This window comes from Arachis ipaensis, chromosome B07, assembly GCF_000816755.2.
Source record: "Arachis ipaensis cultivar K30076 chromosome B07, Araip1.1, whole genome shotgun sequence".
NCBI lineage: Eukaryota > Viridiplantae > Streptophyta > Magnoliopsida > Fabales > Fabaceae > Arachis > Arachis ipaensis.
This window is the reverse complement of record NC_029791.2, coordinates 115,518,203-115,539,716: the sequence shown is the minus strand read 5'-3', so window position 1 is coordinate 115,539,716 and position 21,514 is coordinate 115,518,203. Positions and strand designations below refer to the sequence as shown.

Below are 21,514 nucleotides of genomic sequence, written 5' to 3'. Positions count from 1 at the left end.
ACAAGTGATCAAGATATACAGCAAAAGCTATGGTAGAATCAAGTGGCTCTACAGAGATAGTTCAACAAGGCAAATTGAAGCAAATGAAAGTAGCATTCTAAGCCTCAGCAATGCAACAAAAGCATACACATCATTACAAATTTCAGAATAATAACAAGGAGTAACAAATGAAATATTACGGTAAGAATATATAGAACCCCAACTAATGCAAAATTCAGGGGGAGGAAAAAGAAAGAATGAAATCTTACCTTAACAACAGCAGTGAGAAACAAACAATATCAATTACTAATTCAATCTAATCTAATCCAATCCCTAAATCTAGCTTATCAGTTCCAACACAACCTCTGAAAGCAAATAAATAAAACTCCCCATCAGATGAAAGAATTGGCGTACCAGAAGAAGAGGACGGAGGAGGAGCAGGACTCTGCTGATAGGGCGAGGGGCGGCCGGCGGCGGCGTGAGGGTGGGGACCGATCTTCGGGTACAGAGGTTGCGGGCCGTACATGGAGGTCGACGAAGACGACGGTGGCGGACGGTACATCGGGACTTGTGCCGAATGAAACAATAACAATATCAATATGTACAGCAATCAATTCTAGGAAGCAGAATTTGGCGTGTTTATGAACAATTTCATGGAAGAAGGGGAGAGAAATAGCGAATATGCAACGATATTAGGAGAAGCGTGTGCCTTCCAGTGCCACGTATGCACCAAACCTTGCCTTCTGCTTTAAGTTATTAACAGTAATTTCAAAATAGCTATAAGGAATAATCTAACTCGATATCTCCTAACTTTTTAGATTGCATACACAAATTTTTAAGGAATCCATTTAAGATGTCAAAAAAAATTTTTTTAAAGATATCTTTTAATAATTAAAATTTAATACATATAATCAATTAAATTGTATTAATTTTTATCAAAATTAAATCAGATAAATTAATTTGACAAAAAAAATAGTGAATCAAATTTTGAATTAGTCTAAATTAATATTATTTTTTATAAAAAATGACTACAATATCTCTATTATAGAAAATAATTAAAATATTTTCGATAAAAATTAATTTATCCTATCTAATTTTAATAAAAAATAACACAATTTAACCGATTATACGCGTTAAATTTAAACTATTCTCGTTATCTCCTAACTTTTTAGATTGCTTACACAATTTCTAATCACTAGGTATAATTAAGCACTGGCCAACGAGGCTGTATAAATAAATTAAAATGAAAGTGGCATCAAAACTAAAATTCTATTTTTGCTAAGAGTTGACCCTGTCAGCCTAAGGCTTGATAATTTCTACATTTTGCAACTCACAAAACACAGGTGAAGCAAGTTTGACTTCTATATCTTAATATAACAATAACAATACATTAATTACTTATCCTACATGGCGAGAAATGGCGAGCTATTAGCCATGTCTTCACATTCATATCACTTGAAATATACATATACATTGCAATTCCTACATGGCCACAAAATATGCTACAGCCCAAATATGGGGTCATTTGCTCCAAATATGGAAGAACCAAACTGTCTTGTATTAAGATCACTGCCATCCAAGGCTGAACCGAAACGATCCAACCACTGAGTTGGACTTGCAGTTTCATTCTCCTCCACCCACTCAGAAGTCATGTCAATATCATCAACTTGAAGCAGATCAACTTCTGAAGACTTTGCTTTCATCTGCCTTGCCAACTTGAGATTGTAGTTTATGTAAACAAGGTCATTCAATGTTTCTCTATCAATCTTGTTCCTCTTCTCCGAGTGAATCTTCCGGAACGTGCTCCACTGCCTCTGAAAAGAGAAGGTACTACAGACTTGGCTTAGTATTCTAATGGCAACCCGTTGCAACCCGGGGGCAGAGTCGCCATATTGTTCCCACCAAAGCCCTACAATGAATAAGCAAAGAATTTGCAGATAAAAGAAATTATGATTTATCCATCGTAAAAGGTAAAGCATCAGACTGGGAAACACAGCATTGATGCTGCTTCAGCATTGATGCTGCTTCAGCATATAAATCACAGTAGTTAAGACCCTGAGAGCCAACAATTACAGGGTCTAGCACTGAATAAAACTAGGCATGTATGAAAAATCCATATTTTGTTTCAAGTTAGGCTTAGTAGCTTTGTAGATATACAAACTTCAGGCAATTAATCCTAGACAAATCATAGAACTTTTCACTGTCAATGAGCACAAAAAACTGCAGTTTTTTTTTTTTCAAAACTTAACAAGGCTAGTATTCCCAAATGAAAAGATGAAAACCTGCTAGAATTGGAAGAATTTTGGGGCAAATTTAACCCCTAAAACACATGGTTTTCTTTATGCAAAGTTTAATGCTTAATCAACCCTTATACCCTCCTCTCTATCAAATTTGCAGGTGGTAAAATTATGCAGCTTAAAAAAGAACAGATAGAAGGAGAAAAAAAATAAAAGAAACAAAATTGGCTCCCTTTGAAACAAAATGGTTCAATGGGCACTACTTAAAAACTTACATGGAGCAACTGTGCTTCTTGCCTCCTTTGCTAGGCTACAACCAAACATCCCATGAGCCTTTGTAAAAGTGTAGATTTGATTGGTGATATCACGCCTCATATCTGGCACGGGAAGTAATTTCTCCAGAACCTTATAGAAGTCTTCTTTTATCGAGGAAAGGAACTTTATTTCAGGATTGTATTGGATACTGGGGTTCAAAAAGGCTGCAGCTGCATGTAGAGGAGAATGCAGTTGGTCACGCCACTTTTTGTCTACTATATCTAAGAATGTCTTGCATTTGTTCTCATCCATTATGTAATATGTTCTAATTGATTCCTTTGCCCTGGTCATTAATTCATATATCGAACCTACAGTTGGTTTCCCTTCCGATACTTCCCTCAAAACTTTCAAAAAAGGCTCAGAGATAGCCACACACTCTTCAACTGTCCTCCAGAAATCACCATCTTCAGCAATTGCAATACAAGAGTGAGTCTGTGGCTTGTTTGCATATGAAGTGTTTGAGGCATATTCAGGGCTGTGGAACATAAGCTTCAATCTTGTTCTTAACTTCAACATAGACTGTAAAGACAGGAAAGTTGATACAGATTTCGTGATCCCAGTCCTAATAAGTTCCTGGCCTCCACTGAACTTCTTCATAAGATCAAGCAATGAGGCATTGTTGTATATTAACTTTGATATGGTTTGTGCTTGTAAAATACATCTAGTAACCCAATCTACCTTGGAGAAGTCCTCCAAGATTAGATTCAAACACTGAGAAGCACAAGGAGATACAAATATAGTTCCATAGTTCTGCACAATATGATTAGCAATGCCAGTGTAGTTAAAACTACTATCCATGATAATCTGCACAACATTGTCTGAGCCAAACTCTTGAATTACAGAATCAAAAAGATCGGCAAGCCATTTTGTGTTCTTGAAATATGCAGAGGCATCCACAGTTTTGTGGAAAAATGTCCTGGATGGTGATGAGACTAAGAAATTAATCATGGCCTTGGACTTATAATCAGTCCATGTATCTGCAATAATGGTACAACCTGTGGTCGCCCACTCTTTCTCAACATCTTTCGACTGTAAGCCCACTTCTGATTTTATCCGTTCCAACCAAGTTGTTTTCAGGACTTCAGCTGATGGACCTGTAAATCCAGGACCACACTTCGCGATTGCATCAATCATCAATTGATAGGATGAAGATCGCGCAACGCTGAAGTCTAGCTTATTCTCAAAAAAGAACAGGGCAATGCTTCTCTCTGCATTTTCTTGGTTGTTTGCAGAGGATGGCGTCAAAGGATTGCTAGTAGGGAAAATCTTCACAGCAGAGGATGGTGCATCCATAGATATAAGAGCTTTATTTGCGGACATATTACTGGGAGACTTAACCTCTGCTACTGCTAGCGCTAGTTTCTGCTTCTTCACACTTGAAGTCTCTTTGACTTCTTCCTTTGTTGCTATTATAGCCCTTACTCTATCTGTAACATCATCTCTGACCTTGCTACATGGATTTACCCCTTTACTTGGAAATCTAGACAAATGATGCTTCAACCTACTAATACCACCATTAAGAACTCTCTGGCAGAATTTGCACCTTACTTTGTTTCCATCTAATTTATCTGCATATTCCCAACATACATCTTTTTCTCGAACCACTACAAGGTAATTTTAAGAGGGGAAAAAAAGATTCAATACATTATATATGCCGAAATGTTCTTTCTTCCTTTCTGCTTAAAGTACTTCATTTACATCAAACATCAAAGAAACTAAGAGTAGGGTTGTCAAAATTTTTCAAAAGTACAAAATATAAATTGAAATATAAATTATTGGAGCTAAGGTTAACCAGAATTGTAGAATTCAGAATGTAAACTCATAAGGTAGATATAGGGGGGATCTAAACATGTAAACTTGTTACGAGTTTACCAATTAATTCGAGAGTTTGATAACCTTGTTCCTATAATCCTAGCTTCACTAATGATACTATCAGTATCCATTACATTTCAACAAATAGATAGAATGAAAATCAGAAACTGAGCTTACTTAGGATGCAGTAGCTCTTCTGGACCAATGTATGAAAACCCTACATGAAAAGATGACCAAACAATACAAAACAAAAGAAGAATCTCATTAGAAACACAGCACATATAATGGATCATGATCATTCAATAAGGAAAGCAACAACAAAATTGAATTATGAACTCAGTGCATTAGTGAACTTCCTCAAAAGATACACAAGAGAGTTCCATAACATATTGTAAATCTTCCTTTCCATCTTAAAGCATTAAATCAAACATGTTACCAGATGGAACAATGTAATGTAATTAATAATCAAATCAAACTTAATTAAAAATCTTCATTGACTCTTCCTATAAAAATGTACTAAATCTTATAAAATCTAATAATCCAATCTCGAATTTTAACACTTGCGAAGATAAAATTTAAGGTGGAAAAGACACAGAGAATAATTCAACATTTAAAGCAAATTAAAAGGGAAAAGAGATGCTGATGAGATGGTTCAGGAAAAGAATATGAGATTAGCGATAAATTAGGAGCTTACGAAGTGAGAGAGAAAGAGATTGGTCTTTCTCGACGGAGAGATAATCGGAGGTCGCAGATTTCAATAATTTGTGTCCGATTTATCGCGATATTTTCGAGCTAGGGTTTATGTAATGTAAGTATGATGTGCTGTGCCTGTAAGTAAATGCGCTTTCTATTACTCTCTTTCTCTCTCTCTGACTTTCTGTATCTCATCTTCTTATCTTCTCTTGTATTTTCTCGTTTTTCGATTTCTTCAATTTTTAGTTTGCGTGATATGCATCTCTGATCTCCCAGTTGGGTTTCTTTCTGCCGATATCTCGCGCGCCTTTACGGTCTAGCCAATCATAAGGATCCACGTGGACTTACGATTCTAATGTCACCAACCACGAAGGGCTGTTATTACATTCTGAGAATTTCATTACAAGTCGTCTTAAATTTAGTTGACATCCTTAAATCTTAAATGGTCGTTTCTAATTACCAACTAGTAGTATATCTAATCGTGTCATTAATGTGATAATACACGTAAATATATAATATAGATATTCTTTTCGATTTTTCTATACGAAAATATAGTAATTATTGCTATAAAAAACATAGCGACTAAAGACTGTAGGTAGTGGCGTGGCGTGTCTGTTGATTTATTTTTTTATTTATTAAATATGTATAAAAATAATACAAATTGATTTAGTTAAAACGAACAAGTGAGTATGATGCAACATAAAATTCAAAAAATAAAAAGAAAATGCTTCTTACAGGTTGCAAAAATTAAAACCCTTATGACAAATCTAAACCTTCCATAATTTCTCCCTTAGTATGACATCTATTTTGCCCAACTCATTCCCGGTGTCTTAGTCAAATGGGAGCACGAGACATGCAACTCAATGTTGCCATTAAAGTAGCGTTTGATAGAGAGGTAGAAATTGAAAGACTAAAACTAAGATTGAAACTAAGAGATGGAGATTGAAATAATTTTTGTATTCTATTTGGTGTAAAGTGAAAGACAGAAATTGAAATAAAAATAAAATTATAATTTAATTTGTACAAAGAATAAAATTAGAATTAATTAATTGAAATAAAGGTATTTTAGATATAAAATGTTATTAAAATTTCAGTTTCTGTCTCTAAAAATTTTAGTCCCCCGTATTTCTATTTTTGGAGGTACTGAAATACTAAAATTTGAATAACAGAGACAAAAATTTTAATACCAATCTCTAAATCAACAAACATAATACTGTATCTCAATTTGCTAGCCAGAACTTCAAAACAAATACTACCTAAGGTACATGTGTTGCATCTTGCATCACAACATTATTTTTAGATAGCTTCTCATAAGTAGTTAGAAAAACAATTGAAAATTGAGTAAAGTATTGTTTTTGTCCCTAACGTTTGGGGTAAATTTTATTTGTGTTCTTAACGTTTAAATCGTCCTATTTGTATCCTTAACATTTGTAAAAGTGATTCAATATTATCCTGCCGTCAATTACACATCATGAACGCTTTAGTTTGAATTTTAAAAATCTCTTCTTAAAGTTAGAATACAAATGTCTGGGATAGAATCGATGATCCACTCCGAAAAATAGCTTATCAAAAGTTGAAACTAATTCCTACAACATTTACATAATTCACTTCTCTATGGACATAATTGAATAAACAAATAGTGGGTATTATATTAAAATCGAACACATCCAAGTGAGACCTAATTGAGAATGAATACATTCAAGTAAGAATAATTAAAAATATAATATGATTTGTTAGTATAATTGATAGTAGGATAACATTGAATCACTTTTATAAACGTTAGGGATACAAATAGGACGATTTAAACATTAGGGACACAAATAGGACTTACCCCAACTGTTGGGGACAAAAACGATACTAGATCTTTTTAATTGTTCTTTTAATACTACACCAAGAACTAACATCCACCCATGCCCACACCCTTTATTTAAGAATAGAAAAGATCAGAGCGCTATTCATTCTTGTGGTTACAGTGATAATATATTTTAATTAGTTGTATTTTATTACTTGAGCTTATGCAATTTGGTGGGACAAAAGCATGGTCGAATATAAATTATTGTCATAAAAATAACAATAATAATATATTCGTGCTAGTAGTAAACCTTCCATTTTAACTTTCAACTGCTCTCAAATCACATTCTCATGAACCAATGAAGCTCTCGTTGACCAATTTAGGCATGATAAATTGACTTTAACATACACTGATAAGAATCCTTTTGTATTAAACTGCTTTAGAGTATCATCTATTTGTATTCAATTATTTTGAGGATGTTTATTAACCCTTATTATTGGTTGGGAATTAATCGCTGAATATATGTCTCGATTTTTCTCCTAATTCTCCCAACCAATTATTAAGGTTGAAGAATTTGTCTGCATGTCCCATCCCATGCATTATTACGAGAGTTCCAAAATTAAGCACAAACAATTTTTTATTAATTAAAATATTTAAATTGGACCTAAAAAATTTTAGATTAACACTTTGTTCTTTAACGAACTTTTATTTCTTTTAGAAGTTATTGAGAATTAATTTCGTTAGATAGATTATTATTATTATTGTTGTAGTGGTGGAAACTCAGGTACAGTCGATTTCACGTGAAGTTAATACTTGATAGCCGTTAAATAATTTGACTAAATTTTCATCTAACGACTCTCAAGTATCAACTTCACATGAAGTGAACTTCATCTGAGTTTTTACCTATTATTATTTCATGCTGTATGATCCAGTTTTCGTGATTTAGTGGCTTTACTTAAGCTTTGTAGCCGGCAGAAACTTGCTGTGCCTAACTGAAGAAGAATACAAATTTAAAATAATCCCTCTCTTTTGGTGGATTAACAATATCATCCAATGTCAACGCAATTATATTTTCAATTTGTATACTATAGCACACTAATTACTGGTAGTTTGGTAAAACAAACTGAAGAAGAATACTATAGCAAACTAACCAGTCTGACCTACCATTTTGATTAGTATTACTAATTAAAACTTTTTCCTCTCATTGAACGATAATTCTTTGACTGAAAATTTTTTCCCTAGAATTTAATAAATTAAACATCCCAATGGTCACATAACGTGTAAATTAGGCTTAAGAAATTAGAAAACATAAAAAAAACATTACTTATAGAATATTTATTATAGAAAAAATACTCTTTTTGATACCTGATCATTTATTCGAAAAATAAAATAGTTATTCACAATTTGAAAATTCATATTTGATTTCTAATCATTTAAGTAATTAGTCTAAGTAATCCTTAACATATCAACAAGTCACTGTTTACAAGAATCATTTAGATCAATTATTTAACTAATTAAAAATTAATTAGACCAATTATTTAAATAATTATAAATTGATTAGATATTTTTAAATTATAAAGAATTATTTTGTCTTTCACACAGATAGCCAGAGACAAAAAAAGTTTATTTTCTCTCTATTATAGAAAAAAAAACACACATATAGCTATATACAAGGTTCTATATTTGTTTAATTAGAGTAATGGGTCCTCCATATGCACCCTCCTATTTATGCGGCATAAAATAATAATCATTTGTGTGCTGGTTTCTTAATGATTACTGAATTGAGTTTCTCTTACTTCAATTGTGCATGTGATCTGCTGCTGTTCTTCCAAGGCTTATACAGCTCATCTTCCATCACTACCAATACACCAACCATCATTGCTATGATACAATTTGCCTTGGATTTCCACAAATCTTTAACTGCTTCTGAAACCGTATGGACCAGTATATAATCATGTAGTATGGTTTTCTTGATAACCCCCCCACCCCCACAAATCTTATTCATCACTTTTTCTTGTTATTGATGAATTTTGGGATCTAGAGATGAGTTGTAAGTATTATTTTTTCCCTTTTTTTTTATATTTTTTATCTTACATATTTATGTCAGAAAACTTTTTTAGTGATGTTAATTCCATGTCAAACATGAGCAGCTTAATTTGACTAACAAGAAACTTAATAATAATATATAGTGTTAATTAGCCTCTTAAGTCACACACTTATAAAATAGCCAAAAAAAAGATGATATATTTGAAATGCGTAGCTTACACTCAAATAAGCATCATACTTCTTTGTCTGTGATTCACATTTGGATAGATATCAATTGCAACTCTTGAATTCTCTAATACTCTATTGTTATCATTTCATTTTTCATGTAGATTTTGCCAACATTTTGAGGAACGATCTTCAAACCAAGAAAATGGACAAGAAGTTATGCCTCTTGTTCATTTTCTCAGCATCAATTTTGTTCATTGTTGGAGCTGAGCCAGTGGAAGATAAACAAGCCTTGCTTGATTTCCTTCACAACATGAACCACCCTTATAATCTCAACTGGAATGAGAATTCTTCTGTATGCACAAGCTGGAGAGGAGTGACATGCAACGCCGGCCGGTCCAGAGTTATCGCACTCCGGTTGCCAGCGGCCGGATTAAGTGGTCAAATCCCAAACAACACTCTTGGTCACCTTTCAGAGCTTCAGATTCTGAGTCTTCATTCAAATGGTATAACTGGTCCTTTCCCTAATGATTTCTCTGAGCTGAAGAACTTAACAAGCCTCTATCTCCAATCCAACAAGATTTCTGGCCCTCTGCCATTGAATTTCTCAGTTTGGAATAGTCTTACAATATTGAATTTATCTAACAACTTTTTCAATGGTACCATACCTTTTTCAATTTCGAATATGACTCATCTCGAATCATTAATCCTTGCCAACAATTCACTTTCTGGTGAAATACCTGATCTCAATATTCCTAGTCTCAAAGAGCTTGATTTGGCAAACAATAATCTTAGTGGTGTTGTTCCTAAATCCCTTCTTAGATTTCCAATTAGGGACTTTGCTGGTAACAATAATCTTACCTATGGAAATGCCCTTTCACCTGCAATTCCCCTGCAACCGCCCAATGATCAACCAGCTAAGAAGAAACACAACAGGATCAGCGAGCAAACGCTGTTGGCTATCATAATTGGTGCTTGTGTGCTTGGATTTGCTGTGGTTGCAGCCTTCATGATTGCGTGCATGTATGAGAAAAGCAACGAAAATGAGCTACCCGTTGAGTCCAAGAAAAAAGAAGTTCCTCTGAAGAAGCAATCTTCTGATAGCCAAGAGTCTCAGGACAAGAACAAGATTGTGTTCTTTGAAGGTTGCAGTCTTGCATTTGACTTAGAGGATCTACTGAGAGCTTCTGCTGAGATTCTAGGAAAGGGGACATTCGGCATGACATATAAGGCTTCTCTAGATGAGAATACCACAGTGGTGGTGAAGAGATTGAAAGAGGTTACAGCTGGAAAAAGAGAATTTGAACAGCAAATGGAAATTGTGGGGAGAATTAAGCATGACAATGTGGATGCATTAAGGGCATATTACTACTCAAAGGAGGAGAAACTCATAGTATATGATTTCTATCAACAAGGCAGCGTTTCTGCATTGTTGCATGGTATGCTGAACCTTTTCTCCTCTCTTTATCTGAAAACTTGTAGTTAAATGATATGAGTTTCTATAATTCTTCCCAACAGGTTATGTTTGTTGCTTTTCAGCTATTCCCTCTATTCTTTTTTATCTGTCATTGTCACATTTTTTGTACATCCTCAATGTTTCTTCAGTGACAGATAATAGGAAATGGAGGGAGTGTCTTTTAACAGGAATTGTCTTCTTTTTAACCATGCCTTTGTCTTAACAAACTAGATGTTTAGTGCAACTTCATGAGCTTTGTTCTGTTGAGCTAAGTCTGAGGTAATTAAGAAAAACTGAACATTTTATCCTCAAATTAATTGTAAGTTTATTACTGCTGTGACTCAATGGCAAGTATGATATTTTTTATCACTATAGCAAAGTTGGATCCAACGTGTAATTTTCCTAGAGAAGTGGCTAATCTCAAGTATGATATTCCATCTACATTATGCAGGAAAAAGAGGGGAAGGAAGAATCCCTTTAGACTGGGAGAGCCGTCTAAGAATCGCAATAGGCGCAGCAAGAGCCATTGCTCACATCCATGCTCAACACGGAGGGAAACTAGTTCATGGAAACATAAAAGCCTCAAACATCTTCCTCAACTCACAAGGATACGGTTGTGTATCGGACACCGGTTTGGCAACCCTGATGAGTCCATTGCCTGCACCTGCAACACGTGCTGCTGGATACCGTGCCCCAGAAGTAACTGACACCCGAAAATCAACACATGCATCTGATGTCTATGCTTTCGGGGTCCTAGTACTCGAGCTTCTGACAGGGAAGTCACCAGTACCTGCTGCCGGAGGCGAGGAAGTTATGCATTTGGTTAGATGGGTGAATTCTGTGGTCAGAGAAGAATGGACTGCAGAGGTGTTTGATGTGGAGCTTCTGAGGTATCCGAATATAGAGGAAGAAATGGTGGAGATGCTGCAAATAGGGATGGCTTGTGCCTCAAGAATACCGGATCAGAGACCGAACATGACAGAGGTGGTGAGAATGATGGAGGAAATTCGTCGTGTAAACACTGGAAATCCACCTTCCACTGGATCTAGATCAGAAGTTTCTACTCCAACAACTTATGCAGTTGACATGATGGTGGCTTCTACATCGGCAATGTAATTCAATCAACGTTTCAGTTTCAACTTGATTCTTAACTCGGGGAAGTGGAATTTGATCAAGCAGGTCTATGAATTTAGTAAGATAATTATTAATTAGTGCTGATTTAAGCTATCGGATTTAGCTGGTAGTGGCTATTATATTCTATATTGTATCGTGTAGTCAGGGTATTTTTCTTTTCGTGTGTTAAATTGTTAATAGTAATAACGTAATGGAAGCTTTACAGTGGCGAAGATATGGTGATAAAAACTCTAAATCACGCAAATAAGAGAACGTGAAAGAATACTTATCATTTATCCCATTTTACTTGGGGCTGAGGAATCACCTTGTTCTCTGATTTGGACCATCACCCAGAAGGACTGATTATAAGTCTTGGCAATTTTACAACAAATAACAACAACAAAGCCTTGTCCCACTAAGTGGGGTCGGCTCGCCATTGCTCTGTCATGTATCATGTCTACAGAGAGACCGTTTACATGTAGATCTCGTTTGACCACCTCATGGATGGTCTTCTTAGGTCTTCCTCTGCCTTTTGCCCTTTGTCCATCTTCCATCTCATCCACCCTCCTGACTGGATGTTCTATCGGTCTTCTTCTCACATGTCCAAACCACCTGAGACGCGATTCAACCATCTTTTCTACAATAGGTGCTACTCCAACTCTCTCCCTTATATATTCATTCCTTATTTTATCCAATCGCGTATGACCACTCATCCATCTCAACATCTTTATCTCTGTCACACTCAGCTTATGTTCGTGCTCCCCTTTAGCCGCCCAACACTCCGTACCATAAAGCATAGCCGGTCTTATAACGGTGCAATATAATTTACTTTTAAGTTTTAAAGACACTTTTTTGTCGCATATAAAACCAGATGCACTCCGCCATTTTGACCAACCTATTTGGATCCTATGATTTACATCTTGTTCAATCTCTCCATTATCCTGTATGATGCACCCAATATAAGTCTTGACAATTTTATTTTATTTTATTTGTTTTATTTTTTATTTTTTATTTTTTAAACTAAATGGTAAGGTACTCAGGCGCCTGCTCATTCTGTATCAAAAATTATGCTATTAGTTATATATTCTGAATTTTTCAAAGTAACATGAATAGGTACATGTCTCAACAGTGGATCCTACAACGAATAATATTAATTTTACTTTCATCCCCGTGTATACTGTTTGTAAAGGCTTTGTTTCCAGTCACTTCAGATTTCACTTCAGCATATATCAACCGCGTTTGCAAGTTGCAACTTCACAGATGATATCAGGCCAATGAAAACTAAAACTCTGCTATGGGGTGGGGAGATCACAAACTGAGGTGAATTTAACATCAACATAGTGGGTAGTACTAGACTACCAAAATGCCAACGTCTATGTAAAAGAAAAAAGCAGAACAGATATAGCGGGGTGAGCAGCTAATGCTTGCATTTTTAGCTGTAAAAAAATTGATATAATCACATTTCAATATTTCATACATCCAGCTGAATCTGGTTTCAAGGTGAAAACTTACAGAATATAGATTTTTTTTCTATCAGAAGAGTGGTTGAATTAACATATGAAAGGAAAAGCTAATTACCTGTAAGTATGCCCTACTAAGTTTACAGACATCCTAAGGAAAATGCAAACCACAATTCACTTCCTAAAAATTCTTGTTTTCACACCCCCTGAAATTTCAAAGAAAAAAAGAAGGAAAAAATAAATAAATAAATAAATAAAAAGGAGAGACATAGAAGAACTCTGCAATCAACATCATTGTTCACCCCCTTCCCCTCCCCAAACAAAAACCGAAAAAATGAATTAGATTTTCTTTTGCTACATACCTTCAACTTCTTCAAATTCAAGTTCCTTCACCAAGTCAGCTGCTGCATTATACTCAAACCTACAAAGAAATTACAATTTAAAACCAGAAAGTTTCACAAAAGCTAAATATAATAATGGTCACCAGATTTTACAACAATAAAACAGAAATTCAGACAGAACAGAACACTCAATGAAAATTAGTAGACCCATTTTGAACTTGCTGTTAGTAAAATTTCGTAAGATGGTTTCAGTTAATACGTCCCTAACAACTTCTTAAGTCCAGGTACTGAGAATGCACGTTAAGGCAAAACTGGACGAGTTTAGGGCAACATAATTTGGATAATGGGATGGACATTCTGGATATATATTTGTGGGAAATGCATGAACCAAATGGAAAACAAAATGAAATGCCAGAGGAGTTAGGATATATGAATCGGGGATGACTGTCAAATGGCAAAACTAAACTACTAGAATAGTAGAACTCATTCTCATTTACAACCAGAAAGAGTTTTCCTTTTCAGTAAGCATCAAGATAACCATCCAAATCTTATAATTCCAAGATGAAGAACAACGAAACAGTTGGAATAGTACATTGACCTGCTGGCCTTCTCTTTGTTATACGTGGTGTAAGGTAAAGTAAAACTTCAATCAGTAGCATCATATCAAAAGCCAATGCAGCTCAACAAAGTAACCCATGACAAAGACAAACAAATATAAAAAAATTGCGAAAACAAAAGATCTTTTCATCTTTATCAGATCATAAAATTCCAAAATGTAGAATTGCTTGAACTTCTAAATGTCCTCAGAGACTAACATAGAATCACTCCCAAAGTTGCAATCCAAACAAGAAAGGCATCAATACGTTACACAACATTGGAAACATTTTCCAGTATCACGGTTAGAAATACGTTACATAAAATTCACCATACGCAATGCAATAATAAAAACAAAAAAGCGAATTCGAAATTTACTTATTGGAAGAAACAACTTCGAGTTCATAATCAGAAGCTTTTATGGTGGCTTCAACAAAGGCAGTGATGATTTCGCTCTTGCGAGTGCTAACAAGCAGTAAATCATACTCCGTCGGGATTACAACGACGAAGAAGTGGTCGATCAGTTCACTCATACATATCTTATCAACCGCCGCAAGAGCTATCCTCCGCTTCAGCGAATTGGTCTCCAGATCGAAAATGTAGATCGCGAAATCGGTTGCTATAAGAATGCGGCTCTTCATCTTCCCCGATCCCGTGACCTTCAAAACCTTATCGGCAAACAGAACCGCTTGATCCCCTGCCAAAAAATATGAAATTACATTGAGGATTTGTAGATTAGGGAAACGAATCCGTGAGATTGAAAATTACGAAGAGGGACCTTGTTTGCGCAAGACGTCCATCATGAAAGGGTGAGCACCGACGTGGATGTGGTCTCCTTCTGAGAGCTTGGTGGGTTTTGGAGGGTCCGGTTCGGGTTGAAGTTGAAGCGAATCGGAAACTTGATCTTGAATGTCGTCGTTTTCGGGAAGGTCCTGCATCGTGAAGTTGCGTGTGAGGGTCCGTGGAGTGGTGGCGTCGAAAGTGGAGAGTGATCAGAGATGAATGCGATGCGGGTGGAGGTGGAGGTGGACCCCACGTGGAAGAAACTGTGACCTGGCTGGCTGAGTTGTCCAGCTGGCTCATACGTAGCCACCCCGCGCTTTTGGGCGGCTGATCATTGCACGCTTTGAATTTCATCTCATTTTCTCACTTTCACGTCCCAAAAACTAAAATCATTACTGCTTCTAGAATTTTGCTAATATATTAAAAATCATATCTTTAATATATTTGAAGTTACTTCATTTGATTCATATAAACATTCCAATGCTTTTAAAATTTAATGTACTTAAATGCAATTTAACTCAAAATACTTTGTGATCCAGTGGCTAATTTATTTTCTTTGCACGCTAAACTTTACTTCAACATTTAATTATATTATCACATAAGAATAATTTTTTTACTCAATTACCATTAACTCAAGAATTTTACAAAAACAAATATTTAGCTTAATTTAATTACAATGCAAAACAACTAATATGCATTCATAAAAAATTAAACTCTTAACAATTTTTTTTTTAAAAATACAACAAGTAACAATTAAACAAAAGCAAAACATTCAAGTGGTTCAACTAGTGAAAAAGGAAAGCAACTTGATAGTTGATACAGACATGCATGATATGAAAGATGGCCAAGTAAAGAGAGAAGGTTGCGTTATGTTCTGCTTAGTAGCGTAGAGCGGGAACAAATGAACAATCAAAGCGGTGAAAAGACCAGCTGCAACGTCATAAGGCGAAGAAACCAAGGGCGGGAACTGGTAAATTAAAAAGGCGCCCGAACGTAGGAAATAAAAAAGATAAAAATAAGTACTAAATTAACTTGGAACACTAAATTTGTTTTTGAAATTCTAATTGTACCAATTAGTGAATCCTCGACCTAAAACAGAGAAATTTCATTAATGAAATTAGTTCAGGAACCATTTGGAATTTTAACATGTAATGGTCGCACTCGCACGCAACGCACAATGTTGTAGAAAACCCAAACGACGTCGTGCGAGGCAGAGGGATCCAATCAATGAACCAATCCGCGTTAGGGGAAGCTGAGGCGAAGCTCAAGACCGCTCATTTTGGGTGCCACTTTTTGACCTCTCAGCGAAAAAAAGGATTGGATTTCGTACATAAAACGCCAACCAGGTCCCACACACCCCTCTAAAATTTCAATAAAATAAATAATAATACATAATAGCATTTAGCAGTAGATTTTTTTAAAATTAATTAAACAAATAACAATATTATAATATAATAATAACAATAATTATCAAAAAAAGAAAAAGCGGAGACGGGGTTAAAGGTTGCGGATCGATTCCCAAGCCGCACCAGACATTTATAAAAAGTCATTTCCTTCTTCCAAAATACACATACGCTTCTTTCTCCTCTTTGTTTTCTTCCCTTTCAATTTTTTTTCTCCTATTTCACTTTCTCTCTCCTTCTTTCCCTCTCTCGTTGTTGTTGGTGTTCGTTCCTCAAAAATCCAAACAAGGCGCAAGGAGGATCTGTGCTTGCTTTATCGGTAAGAGGATATCACCATCTGTTGCTTTCGATCTGTGTTTTTTCTGCGTTCTGCGCTTTCAATCTGACCCGATCTGATGTGATCTGTTCAGATCTGAGCTGATTCTGTGTTTTTTGTTAGGTTTTGGCCATGGCTTCCAAGCGGATCTTGAAGGAGCTCAAGGATCTGCAGAAGGATCCTCCTACCTCTTGCAGCGCCGGTACTCTAGCTTTTTATTTCATTTTTAATTATTCTTTTGTTTTTTTTTTTTTAATTTTCATACCTCGTTTTTGTTTTGTTTTGATTTGTTTATGTTTGAATTTTATATTCGTGTTTGTATGCGATGATGTTTATATATTCGTTATGGAAACTATAGCCGTTGATGTCTTTAAAACGATTGACTCTGTGATGCTAAAGGCGAATGAATGGATTAAGCTATTTTTTCCATATATTAAAAGTCTCTAGGTGTTATTACGATGGGCGTGTTTGTAATTTCGTCATTGAGGATTCTACGTGGGCGTGGATTGTTGAAGAAAGCATAGTTGCGGTCAAAGCACTTTTATGTTTTAGCGAAATAGGATATAATCATGTGTTGACGTGTATTTTTTTGTCTATATACCGTTGGATAAGTAGTATAAATGGAAACGATATTGGCTCACGTGTTTGCTTTAGTGACTACCCTATGTATGAAGAAATTTGGAATTGGTTCGCTTGGGGGCTGATTAATGTTGCAATTTCTGCAGCCTTGTTTTTCTGCGTGTGGTTCATCACCTATCAAATTTAACAAACTATATGATCGCTGGTATTTTTGAGTTTTTTTTTTTCTCATTTGAATCCTTGATTCTTTTTTTTTTTATTCAAGTGTCTTACAATCAAGCCTTTTCTGTGTCCTAATGTCGATGTCTTTTATTTTCTGGTAGAAGGGTGACCATGATCAATGTTGCCCAATAGATAAACCTATTTGAACTATTATAATCTTTGAATTATTAGTATGTAGTTGGTGTGAATTGTTGAAAGTTTGTTGTTGGTTATCATAGATGAGCTTACTAGTTGATAGTGCGGTAGATACAATCTTGTACTCTTAATGTTAGGATTAGGGATAAGCCAATCTAGTTCTTGTGTTTCTGGCATTTGTAATTAATGTGTACTTATCCACGATTTCCTCTTTTGTCAGGTCCTGTTGCTGAGGATATGTTTCACTGGCAAGCAACAATCATGGGTCCTCCAGACAGTCCATATGCTGGAGGTGTTTTCCTAGTCACTATTCATTTCCCTCCGGATTATCCCTTTAAGCCACCAAAGGTTTGTAATTAAATCAAGTTCTAATTAATTATGTAAAATTTCTTCAATGTTTTCGATTCTATATTTATTCTTAAACACTTATTTACTGAAATGCTAATTGTTGATCTCAAGTTTCTTGAGGAATAACTTTGGCAAGGGGAAAATAATACTTGTCTATACATTTTCTATGTGGTATAGAACAGCACATGATCCTCTTCGTTTTAGGTGGAGTCAGCTGGATAAGTTCAATATCATAAATCAATTTGGCATTTAAAAATTAAAAACCATTAATGATTAAATCTTTTAGTTTGCTCTGTAGGTTTTTTAGGTCAATACTCCTAGCTAGTATATATTATATATTTCAATCATGATGTCCATGCTCATGGATTGCGAATATTGTACAGGTTGCATTCAGGACAAAGGTATTTCACCCAAATATTAATAGCAACGGAAGCATTTGTCTTGACATATTGAAGGAGCAGTGGAGCCCTGCACTGACCATTTCCAAGGTATGTTTCTTAATAATTTCACATGATGAAAGCAGCCCTCTTAATTCTATTTCAGAAAAAACTAAGGCCTTTTGGGACTACTACTAATGATGTGTTACTTAGTTGTTAAAAAAATTGGTGTTTTACTAGATGCAATCACTTATCATAGTTTTTTCTTTTTAATGTCCTAACAAGAACATGACAAGATGATGTAAACTCTCTAACTGGCTATGAATTAATACTGAAATCTTAATCTTAATTTTCTTTCTGCTATAAATATAATTGCTAATTTGTATGAAGTTTGGGATTATGAAGTAGATAACAGTATGGCTGATACAATTGCCTCATGTATATTGTATTTAAGTATAGCCATTCTATAGCTCCTTTATTGAAGATGTTAAACTGCTACTAAATATTGTTCACTTTCTATACCTATGCCCTTAGGTGTTGCTTTCAATTTGCTCCCTGTTGACTGACCCAAACCCTGATGATCCTTTGGTCCCTGAAATTGCCCACATGTACAAGACAGACAGGAACAAGTACGAGTCAACCGCCAGAAGCTGGACCCAGAAATATGCCATGGGCTAAGTTCCCCATGGTATGTTGTGAGGGAGAGCCTTTTTACTTGCAGTGTTTAAGGCCTAAACGTCCTTTGTATGAATATTTGTTGTCTTTAATCGTAACCAAATTAAGGTCTCTCTACTTAAGAACGAGGGGAAAACGTTTATTCCGCTGTTTGTATCGCAAATGTTAATTTTAGAACAGTGAAACGTGGCCCAATTCAATGTGTGCTCTCTTCTTCATATTTGTTGACACTGGCATCCGCATATATTTAATTATTCTCTCTACGGCTCATCAATCAACTTGTTAATTGGTGGATGGTTTTAAGAATTGAAAGATTATTATTCATCAAGTTCAAAATACAATTAGAATAATTTTATAACTAAAATTTCAAAGTTTTTGTTACAACATAAATTTAAAATTAAAAAAAATCTTTATGAAATACCTTTCGAAGAATTAAAGTTATCCTAACGTTGTCTGCTGTTGTGTATTTAAGGAAAGATCTTGTTCATTCTTTGTATGCCAACGTAGTACACACATTAACAGGGCAACAGTGGCATACTGTCAAGTGTCCATTATGTCCTCATCTCGACTCTTCAGGTCTCATGGTCTTTACTTAGTTCAAAATGCTGCTACATGTCCCCCGCATAGTCTTTGAATCTCAAGCCTGGCTCGGCTACTTATACCACCAATAATTCGTCATTCAGGTATAGGTGGTTTAACGGATTTGGATCCTCTAAAGTTTGAATTTCACTTTAGAGAGTAAAGTGTGATCTCTCATCATTAATTTCATAGGTGGGACCAAGAATAAATATGAAAGAGAAACTATTTAAGGGTAGAAGATCACACTTTACTCTTTAAAGTGAAATTCAAACTTTAGAAGATCCAAATACGTGGTTCAACTGCTTGAACCTTCATTTGGCTGTTCAGACTTCAGAGATTCGGGAAGTAAATTAAATTGTTTATTTCGACATTTTTTATTTTTTGGTTTATGTTAAATATATGCTTTATGGTTCAGTTTTATTACTTAAGCCTTCGATATTTTAGATTAAAAACTCGTCTTTAGCAAACATTTTAGTTCACACCATTAAAAACTCGTCTTTATCGGCCTTAGTCGGTTTAGTATACATTATATTAATCATACAACCACTCATTCCAAAAGCTTAAACTGATAAGAAAATGTAACATTAATGATATCTCTAATACTGAATCGGACATCTCTAAACCTCCATTATACACATTGTACACATATTCTATTGGCTTCCTATACTTCCTCTAAAAGTTCTCGAAAATAAGACAGTCCGCACAAACAAGAGAACATTATAAGACAGGGAAAAGACACTTCTCTTGAATCGCCACTAATCAAAGAATTAATCCCACAAGGAGCACTAAGAAAAACATGAAGTTCCAAAGCATTAGAATATCCCAAGACCTCTGCCATTCTGTTACCCTCTCGATATATCTGTAACATCCGAACCTGGCAATGACGATTAAGAACATTAATTTTCAGAATAAGAGTTTCATATACGTGAATTTGAACCCTTTTAGAGTGTACCAATGTCACTTTTTTGGGCTTAACAGCTTTGATGGTCTGAAAGTATCTGACTCCAACAATAACGAATAATAGGGCTTCGCAGCCCATTAATATAATGTATACTAAACCGACTAAGGCCGATAAAGACAATAACTCAACAATACCAACTGCCCAATTCGGACCCAAGAAAATCCCTGACCAAAAAAAAGGGACCCAAGAAAATCAAAGCAAGCTTAAGCCCATCATGAATGCCCAACTAACTTCAAATGTTTGCTAGAATTGCATTGATAACGAGAATCTCCATCCATTTGTCAGAAATTTTGGGTATAAACAAGGACACAACAGAAGATTAGATGCTTTTATTTATGATTTATGAATAGGAAGTGGCAGGTGAGAATTTAGATGAGTAAGATGATAACTGAGAGTTCCCTGCAACTGCAATATAATTGCAGCAGCCAAATTTTATCGTAAGGATTCTGCACCATCTTCTGCCCAGAACGTTTGGTGTAATCTTAAATGCTTCTTCGTTTTAGTTCTTTTAATTAATGTTGAGATCAGTATCATGCATCAAATTCCCTCACACGGGTATTAATTATATCATATAAAAATATTATATATGTTACTTCATGTTGAGTGTATCAGAAATTAAATAGTCAAGAAAGATATGGAGTAGTTTCTTCATGCACAAAAATTTGTAGTCTTTTTTCAAAGACATCAGATTTTCCTTGATTAATCAATTGGTTCAAATATAATAAATGTTAAAAATTGAATAAAACTTTGGTAAAAAAAATATAAAATATATATGCAATATTCTCAATGAATTAGAATGAAATTCTATTTTTTATGAAATCACGGAACTGTTATGCTGCTACTTTCAAAGGCTACGACTACCCTAAAGTGATCTATAGTATAGTGTAGTGCAATTTACTATAAAATAGAATAACAAGAATCTGGTCAAAGTCAACTTTATCGGCGACAATAAATGACTCCTGCCATATCAGCAGCAATTGCCATCAAACGCATATGGGTTGTATGCTGCATTAAACTCATCTTCCATAACTCCAATTCTCCAACAAATATTTTTCTACCAAAATATATTAGGTTTGGTTATAGTTGTTCTAAAAATATTTGTAAAAAGTATTAAATAATTTTTATTAAAATAA

The 21,514-nt window shown here is 34.9% G+C and overlaps 4 protein-coding genes across 7 annotated transcripts; 2 read left to right on the top strand and 2 right to left on the bottom strand.

The window, feature by feature from the left end:
- LOC107605951 lies at window positions 1,218–5,313 on the bottom strand. The gene is made up of 4 exons (XM_016307907.2): window positions 5,038–5,313; window positions 4,521–4,560; window positions 2,492–4,135; window positions 1,218–1,888 (listed from the first exon to the last, which is right to left on the bottom strand). Coding segments are annotated over exons 2-4 (2,052 nt in total). The 5' UTR covers window positions 4,522–4,560; window positions 5,038–5,313; the 3' UTR covers window positions 1,218–1,481.
- On the top strand, window positions 8,548–11,909 carry LOC107605950 (probable inactive receptor kinase At4g23740). 2 transcript variants are annotated; one of them, XM_016307906.2, is made up of 3 exons: window positions 8,548–8,762; window positions 9,204–10,478; window positions 10,947–11,909. In XM_016307906.2, exons 2-3 carry the CDS (start codon window positions 9,245–9,247, stop codon window positions 11,609–11,611), a joined length of 1,899 nt encoding a protein of 632 aa, XP_016163392.1. In that variant the 5' UTR covers window positions 8,548–8,762; window positions 9,204–9,244; the 3' UTR covers window positions 11,612–11,909. The 2 variants fall into 2 exon arrangements, with proteins under 2 accessions (XP_016163392.1, XP_016163391.1); XM_016307905.2 differs by having other exon boundaries at window positions 8,548–8,878.
- LOC107605949 (myosin heavy chain IB) lies at window positions 12,667–15,153 on the bottom strand. Of its 2 annotated transcripts, XR_001612572.2 has the most exons (5): window positions 14,782–15,153; window positions 14,382–14,700; window positions 13,431–13,489; window positions 13,187–13,274; window positions 12,667–13,044 (listed from the first exon to the last, which is right to left on the bottom strand). XR_001612572.2 is itself a non-coding variant. In XM_016307904.2 (4 exons), exons 1-4 carry the CDS (start codon window positions 14,939–14,941, stop codon window positions 13,243–13,245), a joined length of 570 nt encoding a protein of 189 aa, XP_016163390.1. In that variant the 5' UTR covers window positions 14,942–15,153; the 3' UTR covers window positions 13,044–13,242. The 2 variants fall into 2 exon arrangements, 1 of the variants encoding a protein (XP_016163390.1); XM_016307904.2 differs by having other exon boundaries at window positions 13,044–13,274.
- LOC107605948 (ubiquitin-conjugating enzyme E2 10) lies at window positions 16,294–19,111 on the top strand. 2 transcript variants are annotated; one of them, XM_016307903.2, is made up of 5 exons: window positions 16,294–16,508; window positions 16,629–16,707; window positions 17,662–17,789; window positions 18,173–18,277; window positions 18,701–19,111. In XM_016307903.2, exons 2-5 carry the CDS (start codon window positions 16,638–16,640, stop codon window positions 18,842–18,844), a joined length of 447 nt encoding a protein of 148 aa, XP_016163389.1. In that variant the 5' UTR covers window positions 16,294–16,508; window positions 16,629–16,637; the 3' UTR covers window positions 18,845–19,111. The 2 variants fall into 2 exon arrangements, with proteins under 2 accessions (XP_016163389.1, XP_020961972.1); XM_021106313.1 differs by having other exon boundaries at window positions 16,324–16,508; window positions 16,600–16,707.

Coding starts and splice junctions, on each gene's coding strand:
- LOC107605951 (XM_016307907.2), bottom strand. Junction 1,889..2,491: donor AAGAAGCACAGTTGCTCCAT/GTAAGTTTTTAA, acceptor TATTCATTGTAG/GGCTTTGGTGGGAACAATAT.
- LOC107605950 (XM_016307905.2), top strand. Junction 10,479..10,946: donor CGTTTCTGCATTGTTGCATG/GTATGCTGAACC, acceptor TACATTATGCAG/GAAAAAGAGGGGAAGGAAGA.
- LOC107605948 (XM_016307903.2), top strand. CDS start 16,638: ATGGCTTCCAAGCGGATCTTGAAGGAGCTCAAGGATCTGCAGAAGGAT. Junction 16,708..17,661: donor TCCTACCTCTTGCAGCGCCG/GTACTCTAGCTT, acceptor CTCTTTTGTCAG/GTCCTGTTGCTGAGGATATG. Junction 17,790..18,172: donor ATCCCTTTAAGCCACCAAAG/GTTTGTAATTAA, acceptor AATATTGTACAG/GTTGCATTCAGGACAAAGGT.
- LOC107605949 (XM_016307904.2), bottom strand. CDS start 14,941: ATGCAGGACCTTCCCGAAAACGACGACATTCAAGATCAAGTTTCCGAT. Junction 14,701..14,781: donor GGACGTCTTGCGCAAACAAG/GTCCCTCTTCGT, acceptor ATTTTTTGGCAG/GGGATCAAGCGGTTCTGTTT. Junction 13,275..13,430: donor TGAATTTGAAGAAGTTGAAG/GTATGTAGCAAA, acceptor TTGAAATTTCAG/GGGGTGTGAAAACAAGAATT.